This window comes from Hyperolius riggenbachi, chromosome 6, assembly GCF_040937935.1.
Source record: "Hyperolius riggenbachi isolate aHypRig1 chromosome 6, aHypRig1.pri, whole genome shotgun sequence".
NCBI classification, from domain to species: Eukaryota; Metazoa; Chordata; class Amphibia; order Anura; family Hyperoliidae; genus Hyperolius; species Hyperolius riggenbachi.
Window position 1 is genome coordinate 195,733,790 of NC_090651.1, and position 16,091 is coordinate 195,749,880.

General features: G+C 47.7%; 1 protein-coding gene across 2 annotated transcripts in view; it reads left to right on the forward strand.

Annotated features, from left to right (window-relative positions):
- The window catches only part of ROBO4 (roundabout guidance receptor 4), a 1,158,575-nt gene that overhangs the window by 558,073 nt on the left and 584,411 nt on the right, over positions 1–16,091 (forward strand). For both annotated transcript variants that reach the window (XM_068240264.1, XM_068240265.1), the window contains exon 9: positions 8,856–9,038. In XM_068240264.1, coding sequence (XP_068096365.1) covers positions 8,856–9,038 — 183 coding nt within the window. The remainder of the gene's footprint in view (positions 1–8,855; positions 9,039–16,091) is intronic.

Here is a 16,091-nt window from a genome sequence, read left to right on the forward strand (position 1 = left end):
TGTCCCGAGTACAGTAAGTACAAGCAACTAGAAAATACAATAATCAGATTCAATAATCAGATGATTCAGTAGAAGGGAATACTATGTACTGTGTACACTACAGACAGTGCACGCACACACACAGGCAGGAGCTATGAACAGTGACAGTGAGTGTCCCTAGTACAGTATACAAAATACAATAATCAATCAGTAAGTAAAGGACAAGACAGGGTAGAATAAACAGCAGAAACACTGGTATAGATGAGAAATAAACTAACAGAGGACAGGAGGACAGCTGCCCACACAGGCAAGGCCCTGAGGCCTAAAGCTGTGTAAGCTTGCCTGCAGCAGCAGCTGTCTCTATGTAACACACAAGCTACTAACTAAAATACAATCTCTATCTAGGAAACAACAATATAGGTGTATATAGCAGGTGTATGTGAGCAAAAACGCTAGGTGATTGATCACAATAGAGCACTTGCTAAGCCAAAGCACAAAGGAGCAGATCTCTCTCTGTACAAGTCTCAGGCAAGGACGGAAAAAACGAACATGGCGGCCGCTATTTATAGGGTAGGGGCTGGCCAGGGTCCCCCTCTGTGATTGGCTGCCGTCAGAGGGCCTAGGAGCCCTCTGATTGGCTCTAAGGACATCAATCTGGGCTATGACGCTATTCGAGCTCGGTATTCGAGCTCGAATAGCGCTGTTTGCTCGAATAGCTCGAATAGTGAGTGGGCTATTCAAGTTCATTCGAATAGCCAATTCGAATAGCTGCAGCTATTCGAGCTCGGTATTCGACCTCGAATAGCTGAAAAAGAGCTCGAATATTCGAGCTCTGCTGAGCATCCCTGCTTGTGTTACATTTCTGTGCGTTGGGGGAGCGTTACAGGCTGCACTAACGTGCGCCTGTAACGTCCCACTGTGAAAGCAGCCTAAAAGAACGCCTTGACCATCAGGTAGCAGACTACCTGGCCTTAACTGCCAATATCGACACTCTGAGTAGCGATGAACCCCTGGACTATTGGGTCCGTAGGTTTGACCTGTGGCCTGAGCTCTCACAATTTGCCATTGAACTTATCTCCTGCCCCGCCTCAAGCGTCCTGTCAGAGAGGACCTTTAGCGCAGCAGGAGGGCTTGTCACTGAGAAGCGCAGTCGATTAGGTCAGAAAAATGTGGATTACCTCACCTTTCTAAAAATGAATGAGGCATGGATCCTGGAGGGCTACTGCCTGCCTGAAGACTTTTAAGTCAGTCCCCACCCAGCATCTCTGCACGCCACATGACAGACAGACTGTCTGACTGACTTCTACGCCTAACGCCACCACCAACAGTGTCTAGACTCCAGGACTCCACTCCACAAGGTGGATCCTGCATTTTTAACGCTGCTGCTATAGCAGCGGCCGCTAAAAATATTTTTTCTGGCATGTGTACATGCCTAATATTTCTGGCCTATGGTGCTTAACTGTGGCTGCAACAACAACAAAAAATTCATGTACAGGATGTCAATTCCCCTTCGTGATCGTTAACTTGTCTTGGTGAGGGGGCTTGCGTATCACAATGAAGCAATGACCTATATTTTTTTTTAGCATTCAATCTTTTATTTATGAAAAGCATAAAACAGACATAAAACAAGATTCGGTACACTTGAGAAAGAAAAGTCACTTGGCACTCAACTGAATAGGTGGGGGATAGAGCAAGCTCCTATACATCTGCAGTAACTTCACCCCATATACTTGCACCTCTGCTCATGGGTTAACAGTCCTGGCAAAGAGAAGTGCAGCAAGCCGTGAATAGTGCAGAGCACAAACTGGAATGCAGTGGTACATAGAAGAAACGCTGTGCACCTTACTCTTGTATTGCCTTTATTGGAATCTTCTGCCAACAGCCAGCATACATGACACAAGAAACAAAGACTGACGTATGCACGTGAGCAAGCGCCAGACGGCGTGAAACGGCTGTAGTGCCGTCCATCCAACCCCTGGTCACCTCTCCCTCGCACACCTCCGCACCTCCGTGGACCCAGGTTTGGCAATCTTTGTTTCTTGTGTCATGTATGCTGGCTGTTGGCAGAAGATTCCAATAAAGGCAATACAAGAGTAAGGTGCACAGCGTTTCTTCTATGTACCACTGCATTCCAGTTTGTGCTCTGTACTATTCACGGCTTGCTGCACTTCTCTTTGCCAGGACTGTTAACCCATGAGCAGAGGTGCAAGTATATGGGGTGAAGTTACTGCAGATGTATAGGAGCTTGCTCTATCCCCCACCTATTCAGTTGAGTGCCAAGTGACTTTTCTTTCTCAAGTGTACCGAATATTGTTTGTGTCTCCACATTGTGCACCTACTGTACCCATGAATGCGGAAAGGGGGATTGCGGACGCAAATCCAGTGGACTCAGGGAGTGAGACTGACTCCTCCCTGGATTTCCCTTTGATAAGCCAAGGCATATCGGAAGGCCGCGAGGGGGCCAGCTCCATTTTCAACCACAATGCAAATCCTGCACCTGCAAACAGGGAGGTGGTGACCAGGGTTTTAGAGTTAAGGTTGGGAGGTTTGTGTGAGAAAGAGACCAAGCTGTCCTGGACGGCCACTACCCTGAACAAATACAAGGAGGAAGGTTTCATTGCACGCGGCTTTAGGTCATACAAGGAGCCATCTGAGTACCAAGACGATAAAAAATTCGTGGAAAGGTGGGAAACTGCCCACTTGGACTATTGCAGAACTTTGCAAGATATCGTCAGGGAACGCACGATTGAAGAGCACAATAAGGTTTCCGGGGAGCTCCAGGCAGCAAGGGAGCAGTTACAGGACGTGGCATCAGAAGAGACTTTCTCAGCCATCATATCTAAAATAGAGAAAAGGATCTTGCCAATCCAAAACGAGCTGAAAGCCAGGAAACTTAAAAAATTTAACCGAGATCAGGACGATTTCAAAAAAGGAAGGATCTTTTATTGGGGACAGGGGGGCGTTCCAGGCAGAGGAACCAGACCCAAGAAGGGAAGGGGCTACTGGACTACAGACTCGGGTTCGGATTCGGAGGAGGAGAGACCCGAGGGCAAACCTAAACCAAAGCAACCGAGGAAAAAGAAGCGGGGTGCTAAGCCAGATCCGAAAGTAAAACCAACCCCTGCAACACCATGTGCCTCCACCCCTTTAGGCGGAGAATCCGCCGGGGAGGAAGAAACAGGCACTGGGAGAAACGTGACCTGGGACTCTCCAGTAACAACCAAGAATCGCTATGGCAGCAACAGCACCAAGAGAAGGAGAACGAAGGAATAGGGACATACCCAGGGTCAAGGGAGCAATTACAAGTTGAGGGAGAACTTCAAGTGGTCAATTTGACCGACCAAATTATCCCCGAGTACTGTTTCTCACTGTTGAAGAAGGGGCTGGGGTTCTCACCCACACAGAAATTTGATTATGTTGACTTCTTTGTTGACCTCTATAAGACAACCAGAAAAATGATGATCAATCAAATATACCGAAGTGGGGAGGGGGAGGAGGGGCTCCAAGGATGGAGTGATGGAGGCCCGACCTCGGCTGTGACTCCCTTATCTGCCATAGGGTTCAGTCCCAGGGTAGAATGGGACAATGCTGAAATAGAGGCACTCCGGATACTGGAGAAGCTGTGGGAGGAGGGAGGTACCTGTGATGTTGGGGAGGCGCTGGTACCCCCACGGGCCCTGCCTTTGGGGAATCCCGGTGATTTCCGAGCCTGTAGATCCACTCGACCTATACCCATTCCCCCCGGTTCCCCGATTGACCAGTTTCTTCACCAGGTCGCAGCTGATATGAAGGCAGTATGCTATGGTCGGGCTCCGGACAATTTGTGCAAAACCGACAAAGCCGCCCTTAGGTGGCTAAAACAGCGCCGCGACCTGGTGATAAAACAGGCGGACAAAGGGGGGAATGTGGTGATCATGTCGAGCGATTTCTACACGAGAGAGGCCTACAGACAATTGAGTAATCTCGATTTCTACCAAAGGCTGGAGAGCAATCCCACCTGCAGGTATCAATCAACTCTTCGTACTTTGTTAAGGCGAGGAGTTGAGAATGGGTACATGTCACAGAGGCTGGCGGTTGACCTACTCCCCATGTCCCCCCGGTACCCTGTGTGGTACCACCTTCCCAAATTGCACAAGTCCGCAGAGAGCCCCCCAGGAAGACCTATTGTCTCAGGGTGTGGCTCCCTGACAGAACGTCTGTCCAGGTTCCTGGACCATTTGCTGCGTCCCCTGCTCGTGGGGGTCCCGGCCTATTTGGCCGATACGCTCGACACGATCAATTTGGTCGAGAGCGTTGCGTGGAAATCAAGCTATAGACTGGCCACAATTGATGTGGAGAGCCTGTATAGCAGGATACCCCACGAGGAGGGACTAAAGGCGGTCCGGAGGTACTTGGACAGGACCAACAAAGATGAAGGCTATAAAGACTTCATCTGTGAATGCCTGAAGTTCGTCTTAACACATAATGCGTTCTTGTTCGATGGAAGGTGGTACCACCAAACCTCCGGGACGGCCATGGGGACCTCTGTGGCATGTACCTATGCGGGCCTCTTTCTGGGAGCATGGGAGGAAGACCATGTGGTGAACTCTGGGAATCCATACAAAAGTAATATCAAGGTTTGGGCCCGATATGTGGACGATGTGCTGGTCGTGTGGCAGGGAAACACGGAGAGGTTTGAGGCCTTTATGAGCTACCTCAATGACAATCGAGTCAATATGCGCTTCACCTTTGAAGTGGACGAGGAGTCTATTAGCTTTTTAGACCTCAGAATAAGGCCGGACGGAGAGAAACTGGTGTGTGAGGGGTTCAGGAAAACCACGGCTGTGAATTCTCTGCTGCATAGGAACAGTTTCCATCCTAAGCATGTAAAAACCTCCCTGCCATACGGCCAGTATCTACGTCTAAGACGGAACAACTCTAGTCTAGATACCTTTGAACTACAGGCACAGGACCTGACTGCACGATTGGAGTCCAGAAAGTATGACAAGCGCTCCCTCGCCATAGCTCATGATAGGGCGAGAAGAGCGGATAGGAATTTGCTTCTCACTAGAGGCTCTGACAGCCGAGAGAGGGACAATTTTACCTTTACCTTCGATTACACTCCCATGTCCAGGGACTTGACCAAAATCATCAAGAAAAATTGGGGGATAATAATGAGGGACCCTATCCTCCAGAGGGTTTTCCCCAACCCCCCCAGAGTAGCTTTCAGAAGAGCCCCAACTTTGGGCGACACTCTGATCCGGAGCGAATTCCGCTCGCCCCCTGTCCATAACTGGTTGACAAGTAGACGCCCCAAAGGGAACCATAGGTGTGGCAACTGCAGTTATTGTGGGAACATGTGGGAAGGCACCAGTTACAGATTGGGTGGCCTACAGTGGGAGGTGAGAGCCTTCATCACGTGTCAGACTAAGTTCGTTTCCTATGTGATTTTCTGTCCCTGTCTTTTCTATTACGTGGGCAAAACCACTCGCCCCTTGAGGGAAAGGGTGGGGGAGCATTTTAAATCAATCAAGTCGGGCAAGGGTTGCCCGAGATTGATAGAACATGTAAGGGAGGCACATGGAGGAAGAGCCAGGTGTTTGAGATTTGCAGGCCTTTTACATGTTGCCCCATCACGCAGGGGTGGTGACCGTGATCGAGAACTTACAAGACGAGAATCACGAGTTATACTACGAGCAGAGGCTATGGGGCCACTAGGTCTGAATGACAGACTGGAGTTGGCATGTTTTTTGGATCCCTGAGAATTGGAAATAAGTCAATCTGGCCCACTTGTCAGTACCTTCCCCTCTCCCACTTTGTTGGGTGAATCCTTGACCCCACTATTTCCGGTTTAATGTCACTACCCTCTCTTCACCATGCTGGAGCCTGGTAGTATGCATTCTTGTCTTTGCACTCTATATAGACTGGCTTCCATGAAACTGACCCTGAGTGGAGACTAATAGATGCAATATGCACTGCTGGTATCCCAATGGTGGACCAGTTTGTCTCCCATTCCTCTTTTTAAGGCCACGCAGGCCAGACCCATTTGGGGATGCCTGAACAACTTTTTGTTCCTTTGCCCCTTATATGTCGTTCTTTGGGGCGATGGATGTTCGATCAAAATGCCAATAGGCACTGGCTTTTAATGGGTCAATTTTTGGAAGCCGTCTTGGGATCTATGGGTGTCACCCCTAATAGGGGATCCTGGGCCTTCCTTGTCACCTGGCTTTACCACCTTGGTTGTCTCGGGTTTATCTAGCTTTTCTGGCATGGTAGAGCACGGATGCTCCCTGTCCTTGCTTTCCTTTTTCCATCTCCTTTCTATTATGCATGGTACAATAGATGGGTTCCTGTTCATGGGGTGGACCGCTTTCAATGAACCTCTTTTCCCCGTTTCCGCAGGTTGCGGACTTAATGTGAGTAAATCAGGGGAACGGGTATACGCATCCTGAGGCGAATACGCCCCGTTAGGTCTCGTCTCTCATACTTTTACCCCCCAATCTTTTTAATGGGAGCCCCTCCAGGTTAGGTTTAGTGGAGTGATTCCCTTTTATGGAATATGTTAAAAATAAATAAATATAGATTTTATAACATAGGGCGTTAGGATGTAGTTGGGCTATGCCAAAATGTCAGCTTTTAGCAGACACTTTTTTTGCACTGATGCACTTTTTGAAATACATGAAGCACGAATATTAATATTTGGCATGTTGCACGGATTATATGTTATATGTGGCATAATGTCACGGTTAAGGATGTTCGCATAATTTGTATTGTATGCACTTTTTTCTTGCACATATTGACCACATAGCCTGATCAAGCATCATAATACAAGCCTGGTGCTTGTTTCTCGCCGTACTCGGCGAGTCTCCGCCCCCTCACCCTTGACCTTCACTCCCAGACACTCTACACCAATGGGGCAGCGCTGGGGGCGCGGCTTAGAGATTCCATAAGGAAGCCGTTCAGCGCTGCCCCGTTTAGGACGTATGCACGTGAGCAAGCGCCAGACGGCGTGAAACGGCTGTAGTGCCGTCCATCCAACCCCTGGTCACCTCTCCCTCGCACACCTCCGCACCTCCGTGGACCCAGGTTTGGCAATCTTTGTTTCTTGTGTCATGTATGCTGGCTGTTGGCAGAAGATTCCAATAAAGGCAATACAAGAGTAAGGTGCACAGCGTTTCTTCTATGTACCAGACATAAAACAAGTATGAAGATCACATCTTACATAGCAAATGATAGCGTACATGGGTATTACAATGAAAAGGAGGAAGAAAACCAGTTATAACAATAGTGTTTTTTTTTTTTAAACAGTAATTAACCTTGAGAGCATAAAATTACCAGAAATTGGATTGAAAGGTCCCTGGTCCAAGAACCGAGGGGATTGTAGAGAAAAGGACAGGAATGAAGAGAAGAAAGAAGAGCAAATCAAAGCGAAGAGGAAGAGCTCAAGGGGCAGAGAGGAGGATCCTAAGACAGTTGGCCTCCAGTTTTTTGTTTGTATTCATCTTTGAGTCTTTGAACAAAACCCAGCAGACATATTGATCTTGTGAAGAGAGAATAATCTCCTCCATTTGAGCGATTCCATCCACTCTAGCCAACCATTGGGTAACAGTGGGAATATCAGTTTTTTTTCTGGTACAAAGGGATAAACGCAGAGCCTTATATACGCTGGGGCAAAAGGGGGCATCACCCCCTCAAATAAATACTTTGCCCCCTCAAACATTGAGGCGCTTAAAGGGAATCAGTCTGGCTGCCTTTGCCCGCTGCCTCCACCTGTTTCCTGGTTTTGGAATGCAGAACCATCAAGGAGACGGCAGGCCATCTAGACCAGAGTACCGGTGCACAGATCTCCTTCGTGCCAGGAATAGGAAGGGTTCTGCCGCCGCCCTCTTCCAGCTGCTCAAATCTGGAGGGGGAATGAGGAAGGGGAAACCCCAGGTGGGGGAAGGGGGGAGAGACGGCCATCCTTCCCAACTGGTGTGCCCACCGCACAGGGGAGGGGAGCAACACATTTCATTGCCTGTGGGGCAAGAAACACTATCTATCTATCTATCTATCTATCTATCTATCTATCTATCTATCTATATATCTATCTATCTAAGCAGTATCACTCATAATGTGCAGGGGATCCCAAGCACAGAAAGCATCCACGCAACAGCCACGTTGCATCTAGCGGATGTTTGCTCAAGTGCAGTCTAGTTGCTGTATTGCAGGTGACCAAGAGTCCATGTGATACAAAATAGCTTTGGTGCCGATCCTTTCTGTGTCTGGCTGGACCCAGCCCGGCTGGGATCCCCTGTACGTTATGTGAGTGATACTGGCTGCTGCTCATGTAATATTGTACTTCTTACTTTTTCTACAGCAATTTGTGCGTGGATGTTTGTGTGCCGTAATGTACATAGCTAGGATTGTGGAAAAAGGTGCACTCATGTCTGTGACTTCCTCTGGATCAACCGGGATATGTGCATGTTCAGGATGGTGTTTTATTTTTATTTTATTTATTTAGTTATTTTCCTCGTTGGACTTGATGGCTGAATGGCTTTTTTCAACCAAACTAACTATGTAACTATGTATGTGACAAAAACACAGAGGGCTTGATTCACGGGCGTGCTACGTGCTAACGGCCACCGATCGCGTGCAAAAGTCCACATGATCGCGTGCAAAGTCCGCGTTATCGCGCGCAAATGTCCGTGGTCATGCGATCGCGGCACTTTGCGCGCGCAAAAGTCCGCGAGCGGCACTTCACGTGCTAACTGTTTAGCACGCCCATGCTAAATAGTTAGCATGGCTTTATGAATCAAGCCCAGAATGAGTATACAGACGGAGGATAGTACTGTTGGAAAAATTGTGTGCAAACCTACAGCTAACCTATCTCTTGTTTTATTAATTTGTCATCGCAGAATCTCCAGAAGTGAAAGAAGCAGCAAAAACAAATGACATTTCCCTAGATATCATACTACAAGTCATAAGACACCCAGCCTTTATTGCCACAGTTGGTGGAACCGTGTGGATTACACTGATGGCCACAGTTGTCTATTTGTGCCAGCACCACTCAAAGCCGTACAGCTCCAAGAAGCACAGCGGTCAGATTTTCAATGACTACAATATATTTATATATAAATGTGTGTATATATATATGTATATATATATATATATATATATATATATATATATATATATATATATATATATGTGTGTGTGTGTGAAAAACTATTTGCCCCCTTCCTGATTTCTTATTCTTTTGCATGTTTGTCACACTTAAATGTTTCTGCTCATCAAAAACCGTTAACTATTAGTCAAAGATATCATAATTGAACACAAAATGCAGTTTTAAATGATGGTTTTTATTATTTAGTGAGAAAAAAAACCTCGAAATCTACATGGCCCTGTGTGAAAAAGAAATTGCCCCCTGAACCTAATAACTGGTTGGGCCACCCTTAGCAGCAATAACTGCAATCAAGCGTTTGCGATAACTTGCAACGAGTCCTTTACAGTGCTCTGGAGGAATTTTGGCCCACTCATCTTTGCAGAATTGTTGTAATTCAGCTTTATTTGAGTGTTTTCTAGCATGAACCACCTTTTTAAGGTCATGCCACAACATCTCAATATGATTCAGGTCAGGACTTTGAATAGGCCACTCCAAAGTCTTCATTTTGTTTTTCTTCAGCCATTCAGAGGTGGATTTGCTGGTGTGTTTTGGGTCATTGTCCTGCTGCAGCACCCAAGATCGCTTCAGCTTGAGTTGACGAACAGATGGCCGGACATTCTCCTTCAGGATTTTTTGGTAGACAGTAGAATTCATGGTTCCATCTATCACAGCAAGCCTTCCAGGTCCTGAAGCAGCAAAACAACCCCAGACCATCACACTACTACCACCATATTTTACTGTTGGCATGATGTTCTTTTGCTGAAGTGCTGTGTTACTTCTATGCCAGATGTAACAGGACACGCACCTTCCAAAAAGTTCAACTTTTGTGTCGTCGGTCCACAAGGTATTTTTCCCAAAGTCTTGGCAATCATTGAGATGTTTTTTTGCAAAATTGAGACGAGCCTTAATGTTCTTTTTGCTTAAAAGTGGTTTGCGCCTTGGATATCTGCCATGCAGGCCGTTTTTGCCCAGTCTCTTTCTTATGCTGGAGTCGTGAACACTGACCTTAATTGAGGCAAGTGAAGCCTGCAGTTCTTTAGATGTTTTCCTGGGGTCTTTTGTGGCCTCTCGGATGAGTTTTCTCTGCGCTCTTGAGGTAATTTTGGTGGGCCGGTCACTCCTGGGAAGGTTCATCACTGTTCCATGTTTTTGCCGTTTGTGGATAATGGCTCTCACTGTGGTTTGCTGGAGACCCAAAGCTTTAGAAATGGCTTTATAACCTTTACCAGACTGATAGATCTCAATTACAGTACTTTTGTTCTCATTCGTTCCTGAATTTCTTTGGATCGTGGCATGATGTCTAGCTTTTGAGGTGCTTTTGGTCTACTTCTCTGTGTCAGATAGCTCCTATTTAAGTGATTTCTTGATTGAAACAGGTGTGGCAGTAATCAGGCCTGGGGTTGACTACAGAAATTGAACTCAGGTGTGATAAACCACAGTTATTTTTTTAACAAGGGGAGCAATCACTTTTTCACACAGGGCCATGTAGATTTTGAGTTTTTTTTCTCACTAAATAATAAAAACCATCATTTAAAACTGCATTTTGTGTTCAATTATGTTATCTTTGACTAATAGTTAACAGTTTTTGATGAGCAGAAACATTTAAGTGTGACAAACATGCAAAAGAAAAAGAAATCAGGAAGGGGGCAAATAGTTTTTCACACCACTGTATATATATATATCGTGGGATGCACAAGTTTGGGCAACCTTGTTAATCGTCATGATTTTCCTGTATAAATCGTTGTTTGTTCCGATTAACAATGTCAGTTAAATATATCATGTAAGAGACACACACAGTGGTATTTGAGAAGTGAAATTAAGTTAATTGGATTTACAGAAAGTGCACAATAATCATGGGCGTAGGGCCCGAGGTCGCAGCGGTCGCACCCGCGACTGGGCCCGGCTCCTGCAGCCTGAGGGGAGTGTCCCAGGGGCCCCCCGCCTGTGTGTGTGTGTATACTGGCAGCGGCCGGCACTTAATTAACCTGGCCGGCTCCGGCGGGCTCCATTTGCGGCTCCTAGACAGATACAGTGCGTGCAGACACATCCACACACTGTCTGCCTGGTCTCCAGAGTAATTATCTCCTCTCCCTCGCTCCCTTCAGACAGCAGTGGCCACTTCAGTATGTATGACTGCTATACTTCACACACACAACAAAGTCACGCTGTCTGGGCTGGCTCTGATCTCTGAGGAGATTACTCGTCGTCTCCTCTCTGCAGCTGCTGTCACTCACTCCATCCTGACTTTCTGGATCGCCCCCTCCACACTCCAGTTGGCCCTTCACTGATCTCTGGCTGTCCTGGCTCCTCCCATATCCCTCGAGTGAGCTGCAGGTTCAGCCAGAGTCAGTGTGGGAAAGTCGCAGTGTTGCCAACTTAGCGACTTTGTTGCCATATTTAGTGGCTTTTCAAGTCCCTCTAGCGACAGTTTTTCTAAAAAGCGACTTAGCGACAAATCTGGCGACTTTCCTCCCCCGTCCCAAAGCACTCACATATTAGGCCCGCTGCCCGTCCTCTCGGAGGAGTCCCCCCCCCTTCAAGCCGCTGGTAGCCGCCCAGTACGGGGCAACCAATCACCGCACTTCCAGTCAGGGGATGTCACTCACACTAGCCCCTCCCTGCTTCCATCGCAGGCGCTCTTGTTGGTGAGCGGGGCGGTGACGTCAGGTGACAGGTCGCTGGATGATGTGTGGGAGGTGGGGTCGGGGGTGGACCCGTTATGCAAATTACATGATGACGTCATCCAGCGACTTCTAGCGACTTCTAGGACAGCCAATAGCTACTTTCCTTACTGACAAGTTGGCAACACTGGAAAGTCGTGTTTGTCGCCTGCAATTCTGCTGGACTGCTGCCATAGACAGTTAGTGGGGAGGTCGAGGAGTCTGGAGCTTTGTAAGTACGGGCTGCATTGCCTCTCCCACTGTGTCCCTGTCTCTCTTCCTAGTCCCTATGGCTGTCTCCTCCCCCCCTCTGTGTCCCTGTCTCTCCCTATGGCTGTCTCCCCCACCCCCCTGTGTCCCGATCTCTCCCTATGGCTGTCTCCCCCCCTGTGTCCCTGTCTCTCTCCCTATCGCTGTCCCCCCCCCCCCCCGTGTCCCTGTCCCTCCCTATGGCTGTCTCCCCCCCTGTGCCCCTGTCTCTACCTATGGCTGTCTCCCCCCCTGTGTCCCTCTATCTCCCTATGGCTGTATTTAGTGTTGGGCGAACAGTGTTCGCCACTGTTCGGGTTCTGCAGAACATCACCCTGTTCGGGTGATGTTCGGGTTCGGCCGAACACCTGATGGTGTTCGGCCAAACTGTTCGGCCATATGGCCGAACTAAGAGCGCATGGCCGAACGTTACCCGAACGTTCGGCTAGCGCTGTGATTGGCCGAACGGGTCACGTGTAGTGTTGGGCGAACATCTAGATGTTCGGGTTCGGGCCGAACATGGCCGAACTCCGAACATAATGGAAGTCAATGGGGACCCGAACTTTCGTGCTTTGTAAAGCCTCCTTACATGCTACATACCCCAAATTTACAGGGTATGTGCACCTTGGGAGTGGGTACAAGAGGGAAAAAAAATTTAGCAAAAAGAGCTTATAGTTTTTGAGAAAATCGATTTTAAAGTTTCAAAGGGAAAACTGTCTTTTAAATGCGGGAAATGTCTGTTTTCTTTGCACAGGTAACATGCTTTTTGTCGGCATGCAGTCATAAATGTAATACATATAAGAGGTTCCAGGAAAAGGGACCGGTAACGCTAACCCAGCAGCAGCACACGTGATGGAACAAGAGGAGGGTGGCGCAGGAGGAGAAGGCCACGCTTTGAGACACAACAACCCAGGCCTTGCATGAGGACAAGAAGCGTGCGGATAGCAATTTGCATTTTGTCGCCATGCAGTCATAAATGTAATACAGATGAGAGGTTCAATAAACAGGGACCGGAAACGCTAACCCATCACAGATGTTCATTGTTCATGTTACTTGGTTGGGGTCCGGGAGTGTTGCGTAGTCGTTTCCAATCCAGGATTGATTCATTTTAATTTGAGTCAGACGGTCTGCATTTTCTGTGGAGAGGCGGATACGCCGCCGATCTGTGACGATGCCTCCGGCAGCACTGAAACAGCGTTCCGACATAACGCTGGCTGCCGGGCAAGCCAGCACCTCTATTGCGTACATTGCCAGTTTGTGCCAGGTGTCTAGCTTCGATACCCAATAGTTGAAGGGTGCAGATGGATTGTTCAACACAGCTACGCCATCTGACATGTAGTCCTTGACCATCTTCTCCAGGCGATCGGTGTTGGAGGTGGATCTGCACGCTTGCTGTTCTGTGTGCTGCTGCATGGGTGTCAGAAAATTTTCCCACTCCAAGGACACTGCCGATACCATTCCCTTTTGGGCACTAGCTGCGGCTTGTGTTGTTTGCTGCCCTCCTGGTCGTCCTGGGTTTGCGGAAGTCAGTCTGTCGGCGTACAACTGGCTAGAGGAGGGGGAGGATGTCAATCTCCTCTCTAAAGTCTCCACAAGGGCCTGCTGGTATTCTTCCATTTTGACCTGTCTGGCTCTTTCTTCAAGCAGTTTTGGAACATTGTGTTTGTACCGTGGATCCAGAAGGGTATAAACCCAGTAATTGGTGTTGTCCAGAATGCGCACAATGCGTGGGTCGCGTTCAATGCAGTCCTAGGCCGAAGAGGTCATAGCCTAGGGTCACAAAACCTGTTTATTGGGCAATTTCAATGGTGGCGAGTCTGACGTACATAAATCGCAGCAATGGCCGTTAGCAACGTCTGAATCTCACGAAATGTCTCATGCAGGTAGAAAACATATTGTTAGACTTGGGCTCCAAAGATGGGTTCCCTACATCTCTGCAAACCAGAGTTACAGGGCTCCAAATTTGGTAAAATCCCCCATAGGCTTTCATTGGGCCTCCTATTTACAGTTCCAAAATCTCACATCTTTTCAAAGGGCAATTACTCAGCAGTGGCAAATTTTCTAGCATTGTAGGGACCCTTAGGGGGAACATGACTGGTGAGTTTCGGGCCCCTAGGCCGAAGAGGTCATAGCCTAGGGTCACAAAAACCTGTTTATTGGGGCTATTTCAATGGTAGTGATGGTGACGTACATAAATCGCAGCAATGGCCGTTAGCAAAGTCTGAATCTCACAAAATGTCTCATGCAGGTAGAAGACATATTGTTAGACTTGGATTCCAAAGATGGGGTCCCTACATCTCTGCAAACCAGAGTTACAGGGGTCCAAAATTGGTAAAATCCCCCATAGGATTTCATTGGCTCCCTATTTCACTTTCCAAAATCTCACATCTTTTCAAAGGGCAATGGCTCAGCAGTACCAAATTTTCTAGCATTGTAGGGACCCTTAGGGGGAACATGACTGGTGAGTTTCGGGCCCCTAGGCCGAAGAGGTCATAGCCTAGGGTCACAAAAACCTGTTTATTGGGGCTATTTCAATGGTAGTGATGGTGACGTACATAAATCGCAGCAATGGCCGTTAGCAAAGTCTGAATCTCACGAAATGTCTCATGCAGGTAGAAGACATATTGTTAGACTTGGATTCCAAAGATGGGGTCCCTACATCTCTGCAAACCAGAGTTACAGGGGTCCAAAATTGGTAAAATCCCCCATAGGATTTCATTGGCTCCCTATTTCACTTTCCAAAATCTCACATCTTTTCAAAGGGCAATGGCTCAGCAGTACCAAATTTTCTAGCATTGTAGGGACCCTTAGGGGGAACATGACTGGTGAGTTTCGGGCCCCTAGGCCGAAGAGGTCATAGCCTAGGGTCACAAAAACCTGTTTATTGGGGCTATTTCAATGGTAGTGATGGTGACGTACATAAATCGCAGCAATGGCCGTTAGCAAAGTCTGAATCTCACGAAATGTCTCATGCAGGTAGAAGACATATTGTTAGACTTGGATTCCAAAGATGGGGTCCCTACATCTCTGCAAACCAGAGTTACAGGGGTCCAAAATTGGTAAAATCCCCCATAGGCTTTCATTGGCTCCCTATTTCACTTTCCAAAATCTCACATCTTTTCAAAGGGCAATGGCTCAGCAGTACCAAATTTTCTAGCATTGTAGGGACCCTTAGGGGGATCATGACTGGTGAGTTTTGCCACTGCTGAGCCATTGCCCTTTGAAATGGTGTGAGATTTTGGAACGGTAAATAGGAGGCCCAATGAAAATTTAGCAAAAAGAGCTTATAGTTTTTGAGAAAATCGATTTTAAAGTTTCAAAGGGAAAACTGTCTTTTAAATGCGGGAAATGTCTGTTTTCTTTGCACAGGTAACATGCTTTTTGTCGGCATGCAGTCATAAATGTAATACATATAAGAGGTTCCAGGAAAAGGGACCGGTAACGCTAACCCAGCAGCAGCACACGTGATGGAACAAGAGGAGGGTGGCGCAGGAGGAGAAGGCCACGCTTTGAGACACAACAACCCAGGCCTTGCATGAGGACAAGAAGCGTGCGGATAGCAATTTGCATTTTGTCGCCATGCAGTCATAAATGTAATACAGATGAGAGGTTCAATAAACAGGGACCGGAAACGCTAACCCATCACAGATGTTCATTGTTCATGTTACTTGGTTGGGGTCCGGGAGTGTTGCGTAGTCGTTTCCAATCCAGGATTGATTCATTTTAATTTGAGTCAGACGGTCTGCATTTTCTGTGGAGAGGCGGATACGCCGCCGATCTGTGACGATGCCTCCGGCAGCACTGAAACAGCGTTCCGACATAACGCTGGCTGCCGGGCAAGCCAGCACCTCTATTGCGTACATTGCCAGTTTGTGCCAGGTGTCTAGCTTCGATACCCAATAGTTGAAGGGTGCAGATGGATTGTTCAACACAGCTACGCCATCTGACATGTAGTCCTTGACCATCTTCTCCAGGCGATCGGTTTTGGAGGTGGATCTGCACGCTTGCTGTTCTGTGTGCTGCTGCATGGGTGTCAGAAAATTTTCCCACTCCAAGGACACTGCCGATACCATTCCCTT